We start from the raw sequence: 21,735 nt of genomic DNA, 5'->3' as shown, positions 1-21,735 counted from the left end.
TGGGAGTATGGAGTACTTATTTCTCCCTATGGTATTGGTCTCTATATTCATGGGAACCTTTAGAGTCAACAGTCCAAGTCTTCTTCTTCTTGTGGGATAGATGTTTGTTTCAATTTGCTAAAGCTGCTGGAATGTAATATACCAGAAATGGGTTGGTTTTTACAATGGGGATTTATTAGCTTACAAATTTATAGTTCTAAGGCCATGAAAATGTCCAAATTAAGGGAACAACAGGATGATACCTTCTCTGAAGAAAGGTTGCCAGCATCTGGGATACTTCTGTTACATGGGGAGGCACATGACTGGCGTCTGCTGGTCGTTTCCTCCTGGGTTTTGTTGCTTTCAGCTTCTGTTCCAGTGGTCTCCTCTCTGAGCTTCTGTGGGTCCTCTCTTAGCTTCTCTGGGTCTTTTCTCTGTGAGGTTCTCTTAATTTCATCTCTTAGCTTCTCTGAGCTCTCTGGGCTTTTTATGTCTTTTATCTTCTCATAAAGGACTCCAATAAAAGTATAAAGGCAAACCTTGATTGGGGTGGGTCACATCTCAATTGAAATAACCTAATTAAAAGGTCCCACCTACAACAGGTCTGCACCCACAGGAATGGATTAAAAGAACATGGCCTTTTCTGGGGCACATAACAGCTTCAAACTGCCACCGATGTCTATTAACAAGTCAGTGATACTTAAATAAAAAGTAGGAAACCAAGTCAGGTGTATATGCTTAAGGGAAAAAAAGAAGGCCTGGAAATTTGTTGTTGTTGTTGTTGTTCCTTGTTTGTTTTTTTCACTCTGAGAAAGGGCACTTTCTCCTTATAGTTGAATTATTGCTTAAGTAAAGGCTGATTCTTGTTCCCTGCATCAAGGGCACTCATGAATATGCTACTGAATGAATGTTGAATCATGTTTTATAGCAGTCATGGGAATATAGATTATCATTCACCCCTCAGGAACTGATGATTTCTTAAGCCAGGAGCAAGCTGTGATGGTAAAACCTCTCTGCATGGAGAGGAGCAGAGCTGCATGTGGTCTGGAGAAATGTCCTGAGACCCTCCTTCCATAAAAGGAGCATCAGGAAATATTATACAGGGTCATTGGGCCCCTCTTAGCACCCTTGTTTATGACCTGAAGAGGCCCTACCAAGTCATCTTGCACCCTGAAATGTGTAGCCTAATGAACATTCAGAGGGTAAAAGTAAAGTGAGTATGGAAATAGGGCAAGGAGAATATTCTCATCTTGCATTTTTAAACTGTAGAATTAGTTCCAAGTTATGCTGGTGTGGGTAGCAAAAGGGAAGGACAGACAAAACCTGCCAATTTGTAGAGCTAGTTTGTTCCTTTCAGGGAATGGAGATTCAAAAGGAGGGTGTTAACCTATGTATGTAACAACAGAGGAATTGTTAAATAAAGGTTAATGGAATATTATGCTACCATTAGACATATTTGCAAAGATGCTTTAATGACATGGGAAAATGCTCAGAATATGGCATTTAATGACCAGAGTACATACTATACTTAATAGCATCTCAGTTGTTTAAAAATGTATTATGTATATGTAAAAACTTAGGAAAAAAAAGATATTGTTATCTCTGAATTGTAGGATTACAGGTTATTTTTATTTTTCTTCTTTATAATTTTTTGTTTTACTAGAGATTTCCCACCAAAAGTAAGTATTTTACAATCAGGGGAAAGGGTATTTTAGAGGTGGTTGTTCTGGAGATGGTTCTTCCAGAGCCCCCAAAAGAGGGTGACTTGAGCCCCATGTTTGGAAGAACATTCTTGGTGCCCTAGGAGAGAAACGCTCAGCCCGGGCAGGACTGAGGGAAGAGGAACCCAAGAAAGGATTTTTTTTCCCCTGGATTAGCGAGAAAACATTTTTTTTTTTTTTTTTTTTAGAACAAGCCTTAGTAAAGGAGCTTTTGTTGTTATTATTTGTTGTTTTTTTTTTAGAGTAAGCACTTAAAATTGTTATAGCAGTTTGTCAGTTATGTCTGTTGAATCTAAGGATAATTTTTAAATGGGCTTCTATTTTGTATGTCCTTTTTTCATTTCATTTTTATAGTTCTTAATTTTTTTCAGTTATTAAAGTACAACTAGCACTTAATAAAATGTATGTACAAGAGCTGTATTTTAACTCATCTTTAACCAGGCCCTTGTCGCAACATAAAGTGAAAATGTAATTGTTCATATAGAGATGCTAATGTTGAAGGATGGAATGGTTTATAATCTATGCACATATATTTTCTGTATCCTTTCCAGGAATGACTAAAAAGACTTACGTGGAATCTATACTTGAGGGTATAAAACAGTCCAAACAAGAAAACTTAGACATCGATGTTAGGTAAGAAATATTGTACCTTAGTACTTACTGTTTAAAAAACTAAAATGTGCAATTTTATTTTTTGATCACAGCTGTTACAGATTTTTATAAATCATCAGTAACTGATTTCTACCTTACAATAGAATAGAGTCAAAAACTCGATTATTTATTTAAAGTTGACAGTGCAATTCTGAATTTATTCATATGGTAATAAAATTCTCAGGATCGTTGCTCTAGTGAAATAGGACTTCCCATTGCACTTAAGCTACAATCCAGACTTTTCTTTGTGGCCTACAAGATTCTACCTGGCTGTCTCTCTACTTAAACAACCTCATCTAGGTGAAAACTCCTAACGTGCTATGCCCTGATCTGCTCTCTCTTCCTCAAATAGGCCAAGATTTTCCGACTGCAGTACCTTTGTACTTTCTGTTTTGTTTTTTAATAATTTTTCCCCTGCCATCATCTAAATGGTTTCCAAATATTTTCTCCCATTCTCTAGGTTGTCCTTTTACTTTTGTAATAAAGTCCTTTGATGCACCAAAGTGCTTAATTTTCATGAAGTCCTGTTTATCTGTTTTTTCTTTTGTTGATCATGCTTTTGGTGTAAAGTCTAAGAAACCATTGCCTAACACAAGATCCTGAAGGTGTTTCCCTATGTTTTCTTCTAGGGGTTTTATAGTTTGGGTTCTTATATTTTAGGGCTTTGATCCATTTTGAGTTGAATTCTGTATATGATGTCAGGGAGGGGTCTACCTTCATTCCTTTACATGTGGATATCCAGTTTTCCCAAACACTGTGGAAGAGACTATGCTTTCTCCTTTAAGTGAACTTGGCAGCCTTGTCAAAAATCAATTGGCCTTATTCTCTCTCTCTAGCTAACCCAACTTGGCAGGTGAACTCACTGCCCTCCCCACTATGTGAGACCTGACTCCCGGGAGTGTAAATCTCCCTCGCAATGCAGGATATGATCCCGAGGATGAATCTGGACCCGGCATCATGGGATTGAGAACATCTTCTTGACCAAAAGGGGAATGTGAAATGAAACAGAATAAAGCTTCAGCGGCTGAGAGATTTCAAATGGAGTCAAGAGGTCACTCTGTTGGGCACTCTTATGCACTATATAGATAACCCTTTTTAAGTTTTAAGGCATTGGAATAGCTAGAAGTAAATACCTGAAACTATTAAACTGCAACCCAGCAGACTTTACTCTTGAAGACGTTTGTTTTAACAGTGTAGCTTACAAGGGGTAACAGTGTGATTGTGAAAGCCTTGTGGATCACACTCCCTTTATCCAGTGTATGGGTGGATGAGTAGAGAAATGGGGACAAACTTAATGAAAAATAGGGTGGGAGGAGGGGATGATTTGGTGTTCTTTTTTACTTTTATTTTTTATTCTGATTTTTACTTTTTCTGGTATAAGTAAAATGTTCAAAAAATAAATTGGGGTGATGAATGCACAACTGTATGATGGTACTATGAACAACTGATTGTATACCATGGATGATTGTGTGATATGTGAATATATCTCAATAAAACTGAATTTAAAAATGTCAATTGGACTTAGATATGAGGGTATATTTCTGAACCCTCAATTTGATTCCATTGGTCTGTATGTCTGTCTTTGTGCCAGTACTGTGCTGTTTTTTAAATTTTTCTTTATTACAGAAGTTATGGGTTTACAGGACAATGATGCATAAGATACAGGATTCCCATATGCCACCCCACCACCAACACCTTGCATTGGTGTGGAACATTTGTTACAATTGATGAGAGCACATTTTTACAATTGTACCCAAGCTGTTTTGGTTACTGTAGCTTTGTAATAAATGGGAAATGTAAGTCTTCCACCTTTGTTCTTTTTCCAGTTGATTTTGACTATTTGGGGCCCCTTACCTTCCATATAAATTTAATGATTGCCTTTTCCTGAAATACTCTTCCTTGCATGACTAGCTTCTTCTCTATATTCACATCTTAGTCAGCTGTCATTTCCTCAGGGTTTTTTTTGACCACTCTATCGAAATTGTTCCCCTAAATCCCCTAGTCACCCCTTTCATTTCCTTTTTTTGGCACTTCTGACTAACAAAATAAGAAATTATCTTGTTTATACTTGTGTCTGTTTACCCACCCACTAGAGTGTAAGTTCATTGAGGCCAGGGGCATTATCTTTTTTTGTTTGCTTGTTTGTTTTTGTTTTTTTGTTTTGTTTTCAGAAATTTTATTGAGGTATAACTCATGCAGTAAAGTGTGCATATTCTTTTTTTTAAATTCAGTTTTATTGAGCTGTATTCACAAACCATACAATCATCCATGGTGTAAATCAGCTGTTCACAGTACCATCATATAGTTGTGCATTCATCACCCCAATCTATTTTTGAACATTTTCCTTACACCAGAATGAATAAAAATAAGGATGAAAAATAAAAGTAAAAAAAAACACCCAAATCATTCCCCTCCATCCACCCTATTTTTCATTTATTTTTTGTTCCCATTTTTCTACTCATCCATCCATACACTGGATAAAGGGAGTGTGATCCACAAGGTTTTCACAATCACACTGTCACCCCTTGTAAGCTACATTGTTATACAATCGTCTTTAAGAGTCAAGGCTACTGGGTTGGAGTTTGATAGTTTCAGGTATTTACTTCTGGCTATACCAATATATTAAAACCTAAAAAGGGTTATTTATATAGTGCCTTAGAGTGTCCACCAGAGTGACCTCTCAACTCCATTTGAAATCTCTCAGCCAGTGAAACTTTATTTTCTTTCATTTCAGTCCCTCTTTTGGTCAAGATGTTCTCAATCCCACAATGCTGGGTCCAGATTCATCTCCAGGAGTCATATCCTGTGTTGCCAGGGAGATTTACACCCCTGGGAGTTGGGTCCCACGCAGGTGGGAGGGCAGTGAGTTCACCTGCTGAGGTGGCTCAGTTAGAGAGAGAGAGAGAGGGCCACATCTGAGCAACAAAGAGGCACTCAGGGGAGACTCTTAGGCACAATTATATGCAAGTTTAGCTTCTCCTTTGCAGTAACAAGCTTCATAAGGGTAAGTCCCACGATCGAGGGCTCGGCACATCAAACCACCAGTTCCAGTGTTTGTGACAACATCAACACCAGTCCAGGTGAGGAAGTCCAACACTTCTGCACCTTCCCCCAGCTCCTCAGGGGGCTGTAAATATATTTTTTATTCCCTGCCCAAATTACTTTGGGATGTGAGACATTATCTTTTGATTCACCACTATATCTTCAGTATTTAGAACAAAGTATAACACATAGGAGAGGCTCAAGGGCTTAATTCCCTTAGTTTACTAAATGAAGAATGATAGAAAGCTAGCTGTATAGTTTCAGGCTATATGATTCTCTCAATTAAACTTAACTAGACCAATAAACCAATAAAAACAGGCAGCAGACAAGAATGGTGTTCAGGAAAGAAGAAAAATGGAATCTGATCTGATTAAGCCTCTAGATCCTATTTCCAATTTATAGGAAAATACAGGAGACAGGAGCACATATTCAACAATGCAGAGATACAATCAGCAAAATCCAGACTGTGGAAATTTATGGGACAAACATCCTGTTTTATTCAACAAATAAACTGCAAGAAAAGAGAGGAGGGTGCAGCTATTGATTAAAAGAGACGTATGGACCAACATAATTGGGAAGCCTATTTGGATCCTGATTCAAGAAACTGTAAAAAACAAATAAATGGAAGAAACATGAGACAAATGGAAATTTGGACACTGACTAGATATTTGAACACTGACTAGATATTTGATTCTCATTTGAATGAGAATTTATGTCTCATTCCCACTGTCACAGTAAAATGTCATGTTGTCCAGAATTCAGCCAGGCTATACCTTTCCTGGTAGATGTATTACACGTAGCCTGCCATGCCTCTGGGACCACACTCAGAGTTATCTTTTTCATTTGCATCATATTCATTTTCAACTGTGTTTTCTTATATTAAAGGTATTTAGTAGCCATTGACAGGAGAAGTGGACCTTCAGTAGCCAAGGAGACTGTTAAACTTGCTGAAGAGTTCTTCCTTGCTACTGAGGATACAGTTCTTGGCCTTGACCTCAGTGGAGACCCAACTGTAAGTTATTTTTCATAAAAGCATTCTATTTCTAAATGGTAGAATCAGTTAATGGGATAAGGATTAGCTTGGAGTATCAGGCACTCTCCATATGGCTCAGCAGACTCTGTGGTTCAAGTCCTCTTCTTCCATGGATTACAAGAATGTTTGGGGTAGCTCTTCTCAACCAGGGTTCTACAAGAGAATTAAGCCCCCTAAAAAAGAAAAAAGATTTGCATGATAGTTTTCTCCATTCTGCTAAAGATGGTACACATCTAGTACCACTTTACATGCATAGAAGAGAAATTAATTCATTACATACAATGGATGTCTTAGGTCATTAGGACTTAATTATCTCATAGAACCCCTGGTTGAGAAGGGCTAGCCTAGAGTTTCTTGAATATCAGATTGAGGTAGGGTGTTTTAACTGTGGCACTATTGACATTTGGGACCAGAAAATTCTTTCTTGTGGGAGCTGTCCTGGGCATTTTACAATGTTTAGCAACATCCCTGGTGTCTACTCACTAGATGCTGGTGTCACCTTCCCAGTTGTAACAACCATAAAGGTCTCCAGACATTGCCAAATGTCCCCCTGGTGGGGGGAGGGGGGGAAGTGTCCCCAGTTGAAAGCCACTGGACTAGAGAATCCCATGAAACTGGTTCTTAATGGCTTTGTCTAAACTTGGACTATTCCACTCTTGTTTTCATCCATCCATTTGATAGAAGCTTTCTTTAGTAATCATGGTGATTCCTGAATCAGGCCAGTGCTGCTCTTCAGGTGTGACAGGGCAGGATTCTGGGTGAAGGTGGGAAAATATGTGAGCCTCCATTTCTGAGCCTTTCACTGCAGCAGAGAGAGGCAGCAGCAGATAGGACCCGGAGTCAGGACACTTGTGTTCTAGCCTTGGTTTTCTCTTAATTTCTGGATGTTCATCCTTGCTTTCTATAAATTTTGGCATATCATTTAACTTTTCTGGGCCTTCTTTCCTTAGTTATAAAAATGACATGATTACACTAGATATCTAGATGTCTTTCCAGAAATAAAATTTGGGGACTGCTTTATCCCATTTAGCAGATTGACCTTAAGTTCACTGATATTTGACTTAAGATTCTTAAGCCAGCTTTGTATTTCCCAACGTGTCTATAATATTGTAGGTGCTTTAGAAACTTTTTAGTAAATCTGTAAATAAGTCAATCTGCCATAATTTTTTTGCCATTATTTTATTCCTTTGCTTATTGGGACAGAGTATCCAATTCCTCAGTTTGCTCAGAATTCTCATGCATCCTTGATTTAACTTTTATCTTTAAGGTAGGACAAGCAAAAGACTTCTTGGAACCTCTTTTAGAAGCTAAAAGAGCTGGTCTGAAGTTGGCATTGCATCTTTCAGAGGTAAATAATATTGTCTTTGGCTGCCGAGGGTAGATTACAATGGAAAATAATAGGGTCATTTGTAATTGGCTAGAAATAAACTTTGCTTGGAAAAAAAATTTTTAAAGGAAAAAAGTATTCTTCACGTAAGTTAAAATGATGAAGGCGTGACTTGTTTTAGTCCCTAGTGTTACTGTTTTTATCTTTTTGTCTTTTGTTGACTCACATTTCAGCTCTGTCATTAACAACAGTTTAATGACAGCTGCTAGAGAAGATACATGAATTTCCATCATCACCTTGTCACTGGTAAGCTGACACCAATTCAATCTCACTTGTCCACATGGTGGAAGGGACCTGAATGCATCACATGCAGTGGCAAAAAAGGAAATAGCTCATTATTATTTTGTGAGGCCCAGTGGGGAGATCCAGTGCCCTTCCTCGGCCCCCAGCTCCCTGGCAATATAAACACAGTGACAGATAATGTACAAATAATGGCAGCAGAACAGTCACTCTGAAGCATATCCCTGTGTGGCAAACAAGGGACTCTACCATACTTTTTCACGTTTTACAGTTGAACTTATTTTCTATCTCAGTTTTAGTTGCTTCTTGAATGCAGGTAATAAAACTTACTCTACTTACCTCACAGGGTTATTGTGAGTATTAAATGAGAAAATATATAAAGGTTGAGAAGCATCATGATTTAAGGATTAAGGAAAAAAAAATGGAGCCACTTGCCAGTACTTTTGTTTTTCATGTCTACAAGCAGATGGGTTCGATTCAAGGTCAGTAGTCTGGAGGCAGAACTTAAAATCTAGGATCCGTGTGTCCACACTCTGTTGTAATGAACCTTTCACTCAGGAAACCGTAGACCTAAGTGATACCTGATTGAAGCCACTGGTTGATATAATAGGACGGCATGTGTTACGGGAACAGTTACCTCTGGTCTTTGTGCACAGCATCAGAACCTGCTCTTCCTTTGTGACTTTTGCCTTAGTTTCTCTTGCTTTTCTTCTTTGATCCCTTGGCTGTAAAATACTTCATTCCAAAATGTTGGGGCTATCCGAGAGATAGAGAGCACAGCTAGACATTCTCATGGTGATCGTGGTATGTCTATGGCAGCCTTGCCAAAATAAAACATGAGCACACTGCAGGGAAAGAGCCTGGGGCCTGGAGTCCTCCAGACACAGGGTTGGCCCTTTAGCTGTACCATTCACTACTCTATGACCTTAGGCAACTTTTTAAAAAAAATTTTTATGTTTTTAACTACAAAAGTTATGGATACCTAAAGAAGATTCAAGTGTAGAGAAGTATAATGTAAAAGGGAAAAAATTTTAAAATGAAAGGTCTCCTTCACATTCCAGTTCTGCTCCCTATAGTTAACACTGTTAACAGTTTTGTGTTTTTATTCTTCCAGACATTGTTCTAGTATATATGAATACAAACAAATGACAGAACACACATAGAAATATAGAGTTGTAGGTTTTTGGTTTTGTTTTTTTTTGAAAATTACATAATTTTTCTGAGTCTTAATTTCTTCATCTTCAGTACCTTGTAAGATTCTTGTGAGGATTAAGGGAGAATTTATGTGAAAAGGAACAGAGTAGGCTCTTAGTAAGTTTCTATTATTAGTTAATCTAGAATAATTATTATTATCATCATTGAAGTTAGTCTGGGGAAGATATGGGGAAGACAAAAGGTAAAGAAGAAAGCTGGGAAGGTGTAAGTAGTTCGCCTCTCCAGGATGTTTGCTTCAGAGAGATGGAGGATCTGTCTATAGAAAAAAATGCTTTAAGAACTGCTCATAGAGATCACTGATCCCCTCTTCCTTTTTTTTTTTTGGAGATTCCAGACCAAAAAAAAGAAACACAAATTCTACTGGATCTGCTTCCTGACAGAATTGGGCATGGGACATTTCTTAACTCCCCCAAGGGAGGATCTCCGGATCTGGTGAACTTTGTGAGGCAACACAGGATACCACTGGGTAGGCTTAGTGTTTCAGGTCTCCCAGACAACCCTCTGTTCCACCCTCTACCCCACCTCCTCCCAGGTTGTAACCCACAATAGAGAAGTACTGTTCTGAAAATATAAATATCATTTGGAAAATAAAACATGCATGGTATGTGTGTTTCAGGCTCATTGAAGTCCAGAAAGTTTTAACTCTCACTACAGTATAAGCTCTCTGAGAGAAGAGACCTTGTCTTTCTTGTCACTGCTACATTCCCTAGTGCCTAAGACAGTATTCAGAACTCAGTAAACACTTATTGAAAGGATAAGGGTTATCTGGTATTTTGAAATGGCATTTACCAAATTAACATGTTATGAAAATATGTAATGTTTACTTAAAAACTAAGAATTATGGAATATTCCAAGTATATTTTTACATGTCTGTTGATCATTACACACTTGTCTACATTAATATACTTGGAGCTATTTATATTTAACAACAAATATTTATAAAGTGTCTACTCTGTTCCAGTTACTATTGTAATTGCTGAGAATAGAACAGATAACAAAACTGACACGTTTTGTTTCTCAAGGAACTTCTCTTCCAGTGGGGGGAAGATAATAAAAAAAATGCAAGAAAACATCAATATTAAGTTTCTATGAAGAAAATTAAACTAATATAAAATAAAGCTGATGTAATAGATTGGATGGTCAGGGAAGGGAAAGCAGTAATTTGCTGTAAACCATTTTACATTTTAGTTAGTGATCAATTCACTGAATTTACCAGTTTACCAAACACTTGAGTGGGTTTGTTTTTTTTTTTAACTATTTATAGTCTTCAGCAATTCATGTCAGGTCAGTTTTTTTTTTTTCCCTAGTCACTAAGGAAATTTTCGCACATACACAAATGCAGAGAGAATAAATAATAAATCCTCACATATCCATGGTTAGTTTTAACAATTATTAACATTGTGCTAATGTTCTTTCATTAATCCTTTCCCAACCTTTTTTTTTTTTTTTTGGCGGGGTGGGGGGTGGTGGAAGAGACTAGAATATTTTAGAACAAATCCCAGACATGGTACAATTTCACAAATAGAATGATTTGGTTTGGAAAGCTTTTGAAGATTTCTATGAAGTTTTAGTTGACCAGTGTTCATTTTGTCTTTGTAGCAACATTGTAGTGAATGCCCATTTTGTCAAAAACTGGGAGTTTTAGGTGGTTTAGTCTTCTTACAAATCAATAATATTTTAAATGTTTATTTCATAATAAAAAAAAAATTCAGCATTTCCTATAGAAATTTTTCAGTTTATACTGATTTCTTTAGTGTTCTTTTAAAGGTCATTTTCAGTTTTGCTAATGTTTTAATATTTTTATGATTTTTTTCCATCAATTTCTCAAGTTTCACATCAATCTTAGTTCATTTCCAGAAGGCAGCAGCCAATATTTAGTACATGATAAGGTTGCAAACTGCTACCCAATTACTGAAACTAGAAATTCAACAGAAGTTCTCTGTGACAGGATTTGTTAGCCAGCTCTGATTTCTTTTGGCTATTTCTCATTTCTTTTGGGTGCTTTTGACTGTCACTTTCTATTTTTTCACTTTTTTTTTTTTTTGTCAGTTCTTAAAATGGTATATATCAGCTTTAATTTTGTAATTTTGGCAATTAAACATTTTTATTTCAACACTTCAGCTGTAACAGGATTAGTCACTCGATTTTTTTTGCATCCTTTAAATGCCTGTTTCATTTTCTAATGTGTAGCATTTTTTGTTACCATTCTTTGACAGTTCTTCAAATAGCATACAAGAATTAAATTTGTATTTCTCTCACTAACCACATTTTTGGCATTATATTGATTTGGTTGTTCTGAATCCTACTTTAGCAGTTTCATATTTGTTGATTGTGTATATCAGATTTGAGGTTCTCCTTTTTTGTGGAAATTTTGGTTACTGCTTATGAAACATACTTTTCAGAATAATCATTAATAAGAAGACTAAACTACCCTATAATCCTTAGCTTTCAACAGATTGAATGTTCCTTAAATAGGTCTCTGAAGACAATTACTGAAACTGCTAGAAAACTTCAAAAGCTATAAAACCTCCTCATGCTGTGTAAATTGCAGTAAGCTTTATAAATAGTTATAAGAAACAAATATTTGGTACATTTTGTGAATTGACCTAGAGGAGGTCATATTAGAGCTGAGACCTAAATTACAAGAAGGAGCCAGCTATGGAACGATTTGGGGAAAAGACTATTCCAGGCAGAGAGAACAAACAGCTTCTGCAAAGGCCTGTAGGCAAGGTACAGAAAGAAGGCCTGTACAAAGGAACAGAAAAAAGGCCATGTAGTTAGATCATGAGTGAGTAAGAGATGCAGTTGGAGAGGTAGACAGAGGGCAGACCATTTCAGTATCTCTCCATATTTCCTCCTTCCTCTAGACCCTTGGAAGCTCTAATTTACTTTCAAAGTTAGGACTTTGTAAGCCAGGACAAAGACTTTGGATTTTCTTCTAAGGGTATTGGGAAACCATTGGAGGCTTTTAACAATGCAGAAGAAAAATGGGATCTGATTTACTTTTCAAAAAGATCATTTTGGCTGCTATGTGGTGAATGGAAAAGGGGGCAAAAGTGGAAGTTGAGAGATAAGTCAGGAGGCTAGTATATGGAAACCGCTTGCGTGGCAATCTTATTTGGTGGTGTTGTCCAGCTCTATTCACAGCAGAGTGAGGTGCAGGTTTGGCTTGCCATCCCTTGCACTCAGTGGCCCTGTGTGCAGGCTGCCTTACCCAAGTGAGCAGAAGCCTTTCTTCATTAATGAAGTATTCTACTCTGGCTGGGGATCCCAGTGCAGTGTTTGAAGGCAAGAATTTTTAATAGTAGGAATCATTTTTAAAATGGACTTACTTGCCTAAAAGCAGACAGTGAATAGGATGGTTATCTGGATGAAGGAGTTTAGGGGTTTCATTTGAAGCCATGGAAAAAATCCATATTTGCTCTTGGCTCTCTATAATGTTATAGATCTCAAGCAGTGCTACAGTTCCTTACCATTATTTTGGCCTCCACTCTAAGGCAGATTGGTAGCCCTTCAAAAAACCCTTCTGAGCTCCCCCATAATGATTGATTCCCTGCCTTCTTCATGGTGACTGGCTTATAACACTGACTTCCTCCCCATTTTGGCAAAAGAAAGGGAAGCACATAACTACAAAGGGGGTGTTAAATTTCCTCCCTAGTACAGTTGCTGACCTAAATTGCAGAACATATTTCCTCTACAGCTCCACTAATTGAACTTCAAATTTTCACATATTAAAAAAGGTCAATTTTGTAAAATAAGAACTGCAAATCAGCATAGTTTTGAAAAATTTCTCATGTATCTACTGGTGAACACTGAATGAGTTCACTTACCTGCTTTTAATTAGAGGCTTTTTATCCCCTTTCATCCAGAACTCTGTTTGACCTCAAATGTCAAAAGTCAGACAGTTTCATCTTATGACCAGCATCATTTTGGATTCTGGCACAGTATTGCTCATCCATCTGTGATATGTGTAAGTTGTTTGTGTGAAATGTTTTGCTCCTTTTTCATCCCGGAGTTGCATTAGGTCAGTCACTCACTCCTTAGCTGACATTGTGATGTTTGCTTTATTGCAGTGTGGTCTGGAACCGAATCTACAATATCTCTGAGATATGTCTGTACATATCTTCTTTGGGGGAATGTCTATTTAAGTCCTTTACCCATTTTTTTTAATTCAGTTTTATTGAGATATATTCACAAACCATACAGTCATCCATGGTGTACAATCAGCTGTTCACCTCACAGTACCATCTTACAGCTGTGCATTCATCACCCCAATCTATTTTTTTTAAATGTTCATTTTATTGAGATATATTCACATACCACGCAGTCATACAAAACAAATTGTACATTCGATTGTTCACAGTACCATTACATAGTTGTACATTCATCACCTAAATCAATCCCTGACACCTTCCCAATCTATTTTTGAACATTTTCCTTAAAGAAAGAATTAGAATAAGAATAAGAATAAAAATAAAAATAAAAAAAAAACACCCAAATCACCCCCCCATCCCACCCTATTTTTCATTTAGGTTTTGTCCCCATTTTTCTACTCATCCATCCATACACTGGATAAAGGGAGTGTGATCCACAAGGTTTTCACAATCGCACTGTCACCCCTTGTAAGCTACACTGTTATACAATTGTCTTCAAGAGTCAAGGCTACTGGGTTGGAGTTTGGTAGTTTCAGGTATTTATTTCTAGCTATTCCAATATATTAAAACCTAAAAAGTATATCTATATAGTGCATAAGAATGTCCACCAGAGTGACCTCTCTACTCCATTTGAAATCTCTCAGCCACTGAAGCTTTATTTAGTTTTATTTCGCATCCCCCTTTTGGTCAAGAAGATGTTCTCAATTCCACGATGCCGGGTCCAGATTCATCCCTGGGAGTCATATCCTGCATTGCCACGGAGATTTACACCCCTGGGAGTCAGGTCCCACGTAGGGGGGAGGGCAGCGAGATCACCTGCCAAAGTGGCTTAGTTTGAAAGAGGGTCACATCTGAACAACAAAGAGGCACTCAAAGGGAGGCTCCTAGGCACAATTATAAGCAGGTTTAGTCTCTCCTTGCAGCAACAGGCTTCATAGGGGCCAGCCCCAAGACAGAGCTTTACCCATTTTTAAATGGAGTTGCTTGTCTTTTTGTTGTTGTGTTATAAAGACTCAATTTATTTTCTGGATATTAAACCCTTTATCAGATAGATGGTTTCCAAATATTTTCTCCCATTCTGTAGGTTATCTTTTCAATTTTTTCCTTTATGTTTGTGTTTTCTGTGTGAAAACTTTTTTTTTTTTTTTAATAATTTTCTTGTTCATTTTGAAACTGTTTTGCTTATATTGGCAGACTGATGATAAGGGTGTTTTTGCAACATACCTTTCTCGAGAGTACCAGCTGGCAGCTGAAGCATTTAATTTGAACCAGTCTCAGATATGGGATCTGTCTTATGAATCCATCAACTACATCTTTGCTTCTGAGAGCAGCAGATCTGATCTAAGGAAGAAGTGGAATCATCTGAAATCCAAAGTCCTACATTTTTAAGGTGTAATGAGGTGAATTATTTTCAAGTTGCACGTTGCAACTAAGATCTTTCTGCCATGTCACTTAGTAAACCATGCACCACTCTCCTTTAAGCACAGCAGCCAAGTACTGTGGCCTCCATCATATCACCTAACACATAGCAGGGTGCTCAATAAATATGTATTAAACTGATAAGCAGGCTCTGCGGTCTTACATAGCTTACCTCAGTGCTGCTTATTGGAGGGGTTTACCAGTAACTCCCATTCCACCAGTGATTTTTAGACTTAGCAGTCCCTCACAATTAGAGATCGTAAAACTTCAGGATAATTCAAATAGTTGTTCAGCAGGAATGTTCTTTTTGTTGTTGTTGTTGTTGCTTTAATTAGAGAAATTGTGGGTTTACAGAACAATCATGCCTAAAATATAGGACTCCCATATACTGCCCCACCCACCAATACCTTGCATTGGTGTGAAACATTTGTTACAATTGATGATAACCCTTTTTTATAATTGTACTTTTTGTTAACAGTGGTTACCTTTGTTACAGTTGATGAAAGATTATTAAAATAGTACTATTAGCTATTGCAGCAGGAAGTTTTAAAAACCCTAGTCTAAATAACATGAGAAGGTAAAACAGTTTGCCGCCAAGACCTTTAAGCCTTCTAGCTTGTAATAACAGCCCTGTATTTTGTTGTGCTGACTCTAATCAGATTTCCTTCACTTGCTTTAACTTTTTAAGTATTCCAAAGACTGTTGACTCCAGTGAATGTCCAGTAGTCAATGTTAATGTATCTTGGAGGAACCTTAAGCTGCTGCGATCTGGCTTTGCCTTTCTCACGATTATCACATCACTACTTGAGACTGAAATCATTGCTCCAATTTAGGAATAAAGGGAGTGAGAGGAAACTGGCTAAGGGGTTGGAAAGACAGAAACTGCTGCAGTTTCTATTAAAACAGCTTCTGTCACTTTAGCTTTTCTTTACAGAAGCTGCCAGGGTTTCTATCCCTGTACGCACTTTCTCCTAATCCCAGAAGATCCCTCTACTAGCAGTGTAACATTGGTAAGAGAGTTCTCTGGGTCTCTTGTCACCCCTCTCCTTCACAATGAACTATTGGTGCACACTTACATAAGCTTGCACTCATATCACAGCCACTTTAGCTCAAAAGAAGGGACAAATTAAGATCCATTCTAAATGGTAAGAAAAAAGAATTTATTAGACATCAAGATATTTTTGAATTGCTTTGATTCTTAGAATGCATATTTTTTCCCTGGAATCAGAGGAAGGTAAGGTTGATGACACCCCTACATTTAATTACTAAGGGTTTCTGATAAGCTTTCTTTCTTTTAGGGAGCAGGATTTTGGAAAGCCCTTTAGGTTTTTGAAGTTCTTAGATATATGTTTGTGCCCTTGTAAAGCATTATATCATTCACTCTGCCCCACATCTACCCATATACAAATTACATAGTCCTGAACTCCAGAATCTTGAAATGAGGTCATAAATTAGCATCTAGTACAGTTTTAGTTTCTTCAGGGCCAGAAAATTTCAGGACTCAGATTGGAGACATAGGGTGTTTCTAAAGCCTGTTTTAATTAGAGGCCTACAAAATAAACTTACCTTTTCATCCCTTAATCTGTGTATGAAGTAAAAAAAAAAAAAATTTCCCTTAAAAATTAATCATAATATGATCAAAGATATATAGTTATATATAACATGCCCATTATAGTACTATATGGTATAAATTGAAATCAGTCTAAATATCTAAAAGTAAGGAATAGTAAAAAAAAAAAAATCACTGTTTACCTATATATGGATATTTTGCAGCTACTAAAATGTTTTAGAATAAAATTTAGTGACTTGAAAGTGTCCATGAGATTATATTCAGTGGGGAAAAAGTGGTTATAAACAATTCTATAGTTCATTTTTGTTTTATATACAAAAAATAGTGGGCTTATGAGTGGTTTTAGTTTGTTGGCCTTATCAAGTTCTTTTCACAGTATAAAAGTCATGTTAGCCTTAAGTGGGGGTAGGGGGTTAGGGAAGGCAAAAGTTTTCCAGTTTGAGTTTCCAGAATTAAAAATATGTGGATTAGATGATAAAGAGCATTTATAAAAAACTACAGCTAACATAAAATTTAGTGATGAAGAGCCCAACATGGTGATGCACCACAAGGTGGCGCCTCCGCAGACCCCGGACAGCCGGTGGGAGCTGGCCGAGCTCCTGAAGCGGAAGCAGGAGCTAGGGAAACATTGGCAAACTTGGAGAGACAGATCTATGCTTTTGAAGGGCGATACCTGGAAGACACTCAAATGTATGGCAATATTAGTAGCGGCTGGGATCGATATCTGACCAATGAAAAAAACTCCAACAGCAAAAATGATCGAAGGAACCAGAAGTTTAAGGAAGCTGAGCGGCTCTTCAGTAAATCCTCAGTTACTTCAGCAGCTGTAGTAAGCGCTTTGGCAGGAGTTCAGGACCAGCTCATTGAAAAGAGGGAGCCAGGAAGTGGGACTGAAAGTGATACTTCTCCAGACTTCCACAATCAGGAAAATGAGCCCAGCCAGGAGGACCCTGATGATCTGGATAGATCTGTGCAGGGAGCGAAACCTCAGAAAGCTGCTGCTTCCACTTGCTCAGGGAGTCATCACAGCAGCCATAAAAAACAAAAGAATAAAAACCGACACAGGTATGTATATTAGGTTAGGCTGGGAAGTTTTTTTTAAAAACAGAAAAACGTGATGGAGGATTGATCTGAAGTTGAACAAAAAACCACGAGCTGACTATTAGAAGACTCATTAGCACAGAAGCTTCCAGGTTATAGAGCCCTGCTTCCCTTCTTCGACCTCACAAAGATAAACATCCCTCTCCTGAGTGCGTGGCTGTCCACATCTGCTTTCCCAGACCCAGTGCCTGTGACTCTAAGTAGTTGGTTCTGAAATGTGACGACAAAAAATCATTTGTTAGACCACATCAGATCATTTACTTTGTGTTATTTTTAGTAACAGAACTGCAGGAAGACCAAGACATGGTTATAATCCCAGCAAGTTGGGAACTGGGCATTTCTCCCTTGTTGGAATGGATGCCTTCCCACAAAGCTGTTGGCATCAGCTTCATCTGTGATACCGGTCAAGAACGGTTTTGTTTTATGCTGAAAGTAGAATCTTGTTTTGTTTTATGCTGAAAGTAGAATCTCAAATCGCATGGCGTTACCGATGAAGGCTGTAAATATCTGGCATTTCCTTATTTTGCTTTGTGTTTTATTATTTTTCTATTGTTTTTATCATCTTATTTTCTTTGGGGACTTTGTAATACAGTTGTACAGCTTATACTTTTCTGCTGACATATCTGAGAATCTTGTTTTGTGCAGTTGCCAGTATTCTCAGCTGAAGATATTCTGGGTTGCCACAAATAAAATGGGGAACTTGCTATCTTGTGTTTTTGTAGGGGAATGGTAAAGAGTGTTTGTTTAATAATTACCTGTCTTAAATCTTTTCTGCTTTGGAAGCAGTTAGGGAATAGCTGAAAAACATGAGTTTAAATCAGCTCTTTTAAAGTAGATATGTTTATTCTTTGTATAAATAAAATTTCACAGGCTTTGACTTCTCATGCTTTACTTTTCAACCTGAGATTATTTTTCCATTTATTTTTTTTATTCATATCATGCCTTGTGGAAATTTCTTTTTCCACCATTTCTTTCATTGCTGGTATTTACCTGATTAAATATTGCTTTAAAAATCACTAATACATATAGAAAAGCTCAAAACTGAACCAAAAGCTGTTATGTCCAGCGCTCCTGAGCAGAGTGAAACAGCATCAGCAAGAGCCCGTGATGCCGGCCTCATCTCCCTCCCTTCCTGGGGTCGGCGGGCCGAGGAACCTGCTACTTATTCCATACCTCTAGAGCAGTGGTGATGCCCTATGGCTGCATGTTAGAATCACCCGGGAAATTTAAAATACTGATGCCTGGGTCCCATCCCCAGTGACTATGACTGGAGCACAGTCTAGAAATTGGGATTTCCTTTCAGAGTTTTCCCAGGATTCTGATAAGAAGCCAAATTAAGAAACAATATGTTAGGTGGCTGGATGATTTGACCTAAATCCTATGTCGTGAATTAGTTTAAGGGATAAGATTTTACTTTATTTAATAATAGCCCATATCCTGGTCAGAAAAAATTATGTTCCATTTGTGATAATATTGGTAGAGCCAAATATGGATGGCAGTCTATTATCAAAACAAGTCTACCTTGTCAGATGTGCAAAAACTTCCATTCTTGTTCTTAAACTTATTTTTATGTTTTGACTCTGTGGCTATTTAGATGTCTTTGCTATGTCTTTGGTAGGAGAACTCCAGTGTCAGAGTTTTTGAAGAAATAGTTTATTGTATTTAGATTGTTCTTAAAAAAAAAAAAAGGAAACTAGAAAAAAAATTTAATGATGTATTGAATTTTTTCCCCTAAGACTGGAAACAAAACAAGGATATCTGTTCTTACATGTCTCTTCAATACTATATTAGAGGTCCTAGCTAGTGCAATAAGGCAAGAAAAATAAATGAAAGGTGTCAAGTTTGGAAAGGAAGGAGTAAATCTATTTCTGTTTGCAGATGACATGATTATTTACATAGAAAGTCTTAAGAAATCTACAAAGAAACTATTAGAACTAAAAAGTGAATTAGCAAGGTCACGGGATATGAGGTCAATATATAAAAATCAACTGTATTTTTATATATTAGCAGCAAAAAATTGAAACATGAAATTTTTTTAAAATTCCATTAAAATTAGTTTCAAAAAACATAAAATGCTTAGGAATAAACTTAACAAAAGACATGCAAGATATCACTGCTGAAAACTACAAAACAATACTGAGAGAAATTAAAGAAAATAGAAACAAATGGAGATATTCTATGTTCATGGATTGGAAGACATACTATTTTTAAGATGTCAGTTCTTCCCAGTTTGATCTTTAAGAGCCAATGCAGTCACAATCATAAGCCCAGAAAACTCTTCTTTTTTTGTAGAAATAAGCTAATTCTAAAATTTATATGGCAATGCCAAGGACCTAGAATAACCAAAACAATTTTGAAAAAGAACAACAAAGTTGTACAGCTGATTTTAAGACTTACCATAAAGCTATAATAAACAAGATGGTATGGTATTGGTATAAAGATAGACAATTTCACTAATGGAACAAAACAGGCAAGAAATAAACTCACATCAGTTGATTTGGGGGAAAGGCACCAAAGCCATTTAGTAGAAAAAGTAGTCTTTTCAACAAATGGTGCTGAAATAATTGGATATCCATATGGAAAAAAAATAATATAATCCTCAACCCTTACCTCACACTGCATACAAAAATTAATTTGAGATCTATCTTAGACCTAACATAAAAACTAAAACTATACAGCTCCTGGGGTTGGCAGGGTTTTTTTAGATAGGACAGAGAAAGCAATAACCTTAAAAGAAGAAATTGATCTTTAAGACAAAAAAATGCAAAGGCAAGCCACAGACTTGAGAAAATGTTCACAATAAATGTATCTATTAAGGTCTTTTATCCAAAATGTATAAAGAATTCTTACAACTCAATATGAAAACATTTAAAAATGGCCAGACCATCTGAACAGGTACCTCACAGAAGATATACAAATAGCTAAAAAGCTAAACATTCATGTACCATAACACCCAACAATTATACTGCCAGGTGTAATTCCCCCCAAGAGAAATGAAAATATCCACACAAAGACTTGTTCATGAATATTTATAGCAGTTTTATTCATTGTAGCCAACATAGTGAAATAAATAAAATGTCCATCAACAGGAGAAAGGATAAACAAATTGTGGTATATTTACATAATGGACTACTACTCAGCAATAAAAAGGAACTACAGGTACTTGTAACTACATGGATTAGTCTCACAAAGATGCTGAATAAAAGTATCCAGATACAAGAGTACGTACTACATGTTTCAATTAATATGAAGTTCTAGAACAGGAAAAACTAATACAGTGGTTAACAACAAAAACAAAAAAATACCTCCTGATAGTTTTCTGAATGAAGAAGAAAGAAGTACAAGGGAACTTTCTGGAGTGATAGAAATGTTCTTGAACTGTATCTTGAAAGGGATGTGTGTCACATGGGCATATGAATTTATCCAAATTCATCAAATTGTACATTTAAGATTTTGCATTTCATTGTATAAAGTGTCCCCAGTAGTGTTGGATTGAAATTGGAGGTTTCAGTATTGATTTATGGTTGTGTGTTTGTTGTGGGTGGGTTGGGGAGGGGAGCCCTGTCCATCAAACAGGCATAGAAGTATTGACATGCCAGTATTAGTGACCATGCCCCTCGATCTCGATTCTAAATGCCGTTTCGCCCCTAAAAGGACAATGGCTCCTTAAAGAAATGGCTGATACAAGGGCTGCGGCAGAAAAGAGTACAAGATGAACCCAGAACATCTTGTTGCATCAGAAGTTAAGGAAGTGTACAAAGAACAAAAGAACACAGGAGCTAATTTTAAGGGACTCCCACTAGCCAAATCTGGGACAATTTGAGCATCAAAATAAATGATAGTATAGATTTTAAGTAACTGAAATAAGAATCCATGATTTTATACTAATATAAATAAATATGGGAGAAGGGAAAGCTTTTCCTTAAAGTAGAATGCCAGCTAATGAGTACTAAAGGAATGATGGAGTTAGAAATCTAGTGGATGCTAAAACTTGTGGGTGAAAGTTTGATAAGGAAAAAGATATTTACATAGTCTTAAAGTATCTCACCACGTATTATTAATTACAAAGAGAAAACTAGTAACTACATGGAAAAAAAACCTGGTAAATATACCTTAGCCAAGGATCAAAGTTAACATCACTAATATTGGGACAAACTTACATTATGTGCCTCCTGATATGATGCACGGAGAGAAACACATCTTGTTTATGGTATTCTTGTAAA

General features: G+C 36.9%; 1 protein-coding gene and 1 pseudogene across 1 annotated transcript in view; both read left to right on the top strand.

The window, feature by feature from the left end:
- The window catches only part of ADAL (adenosine deaminase like), a 55,481-nt gene extending 38,899 nt beyond the window's left edge, over window positions 1–16,582 (top strand). Inside the window, exons 7-12 of the mRNA XM_037834160.1 lie at window positions 2,252–2,333; window positions 6,279–6,405; window positions 7,694–7,774; window positions 9,596–9,734; window positions 13,138–13,238; window positions 14,617–16,582. Coding sequence (XP_037690088.1) covers window positions 2,252–2,333; window positions 6,279–6,405; window positions 7,694–7,774; window positions 9,596–9,734; window positions 13,138–13,238; window positions 14,617–14,811 — 725 coding nt within the window. The 3' untranslated portion in view covers window positions 14,812–16,582. The remainder of the gene's footprint in view (window positions 1–2,251; window positions 2,334–6,278; window positions 6,406–7,693; window positions 7,775–9,595; window positions 9,735–13,137; window positions 13,239–14,616) is intronic.
- A 136-nt stretch (window positions 16,583–16,718) lies between these two features.
- On the top strand, window positions 16,719–18,399 carry LOC119532094 (annotated as a pseudogene).
- Window positions 18,400–21,735: the final 3,336 nt, after the last annotated feature.

This window comes from Choloepus didactylus, chromosome 4 (assembly GCF_015220235.1).
Source record: "Choloepus didactylus isolate mChoDid1 chromosome 4, mChoDid1.pri, whole genome shotgun sequence".
Classification (NCBI taxonomy): Eukaryota; Metazoa; Chordata; class Mammalia; order Pilosa; family Megalonychidae; genus Choloepus; species Choloepus didactylus.
This window is presented reverse-complemented; position numbering and strand designations above follow the sequence as displayed.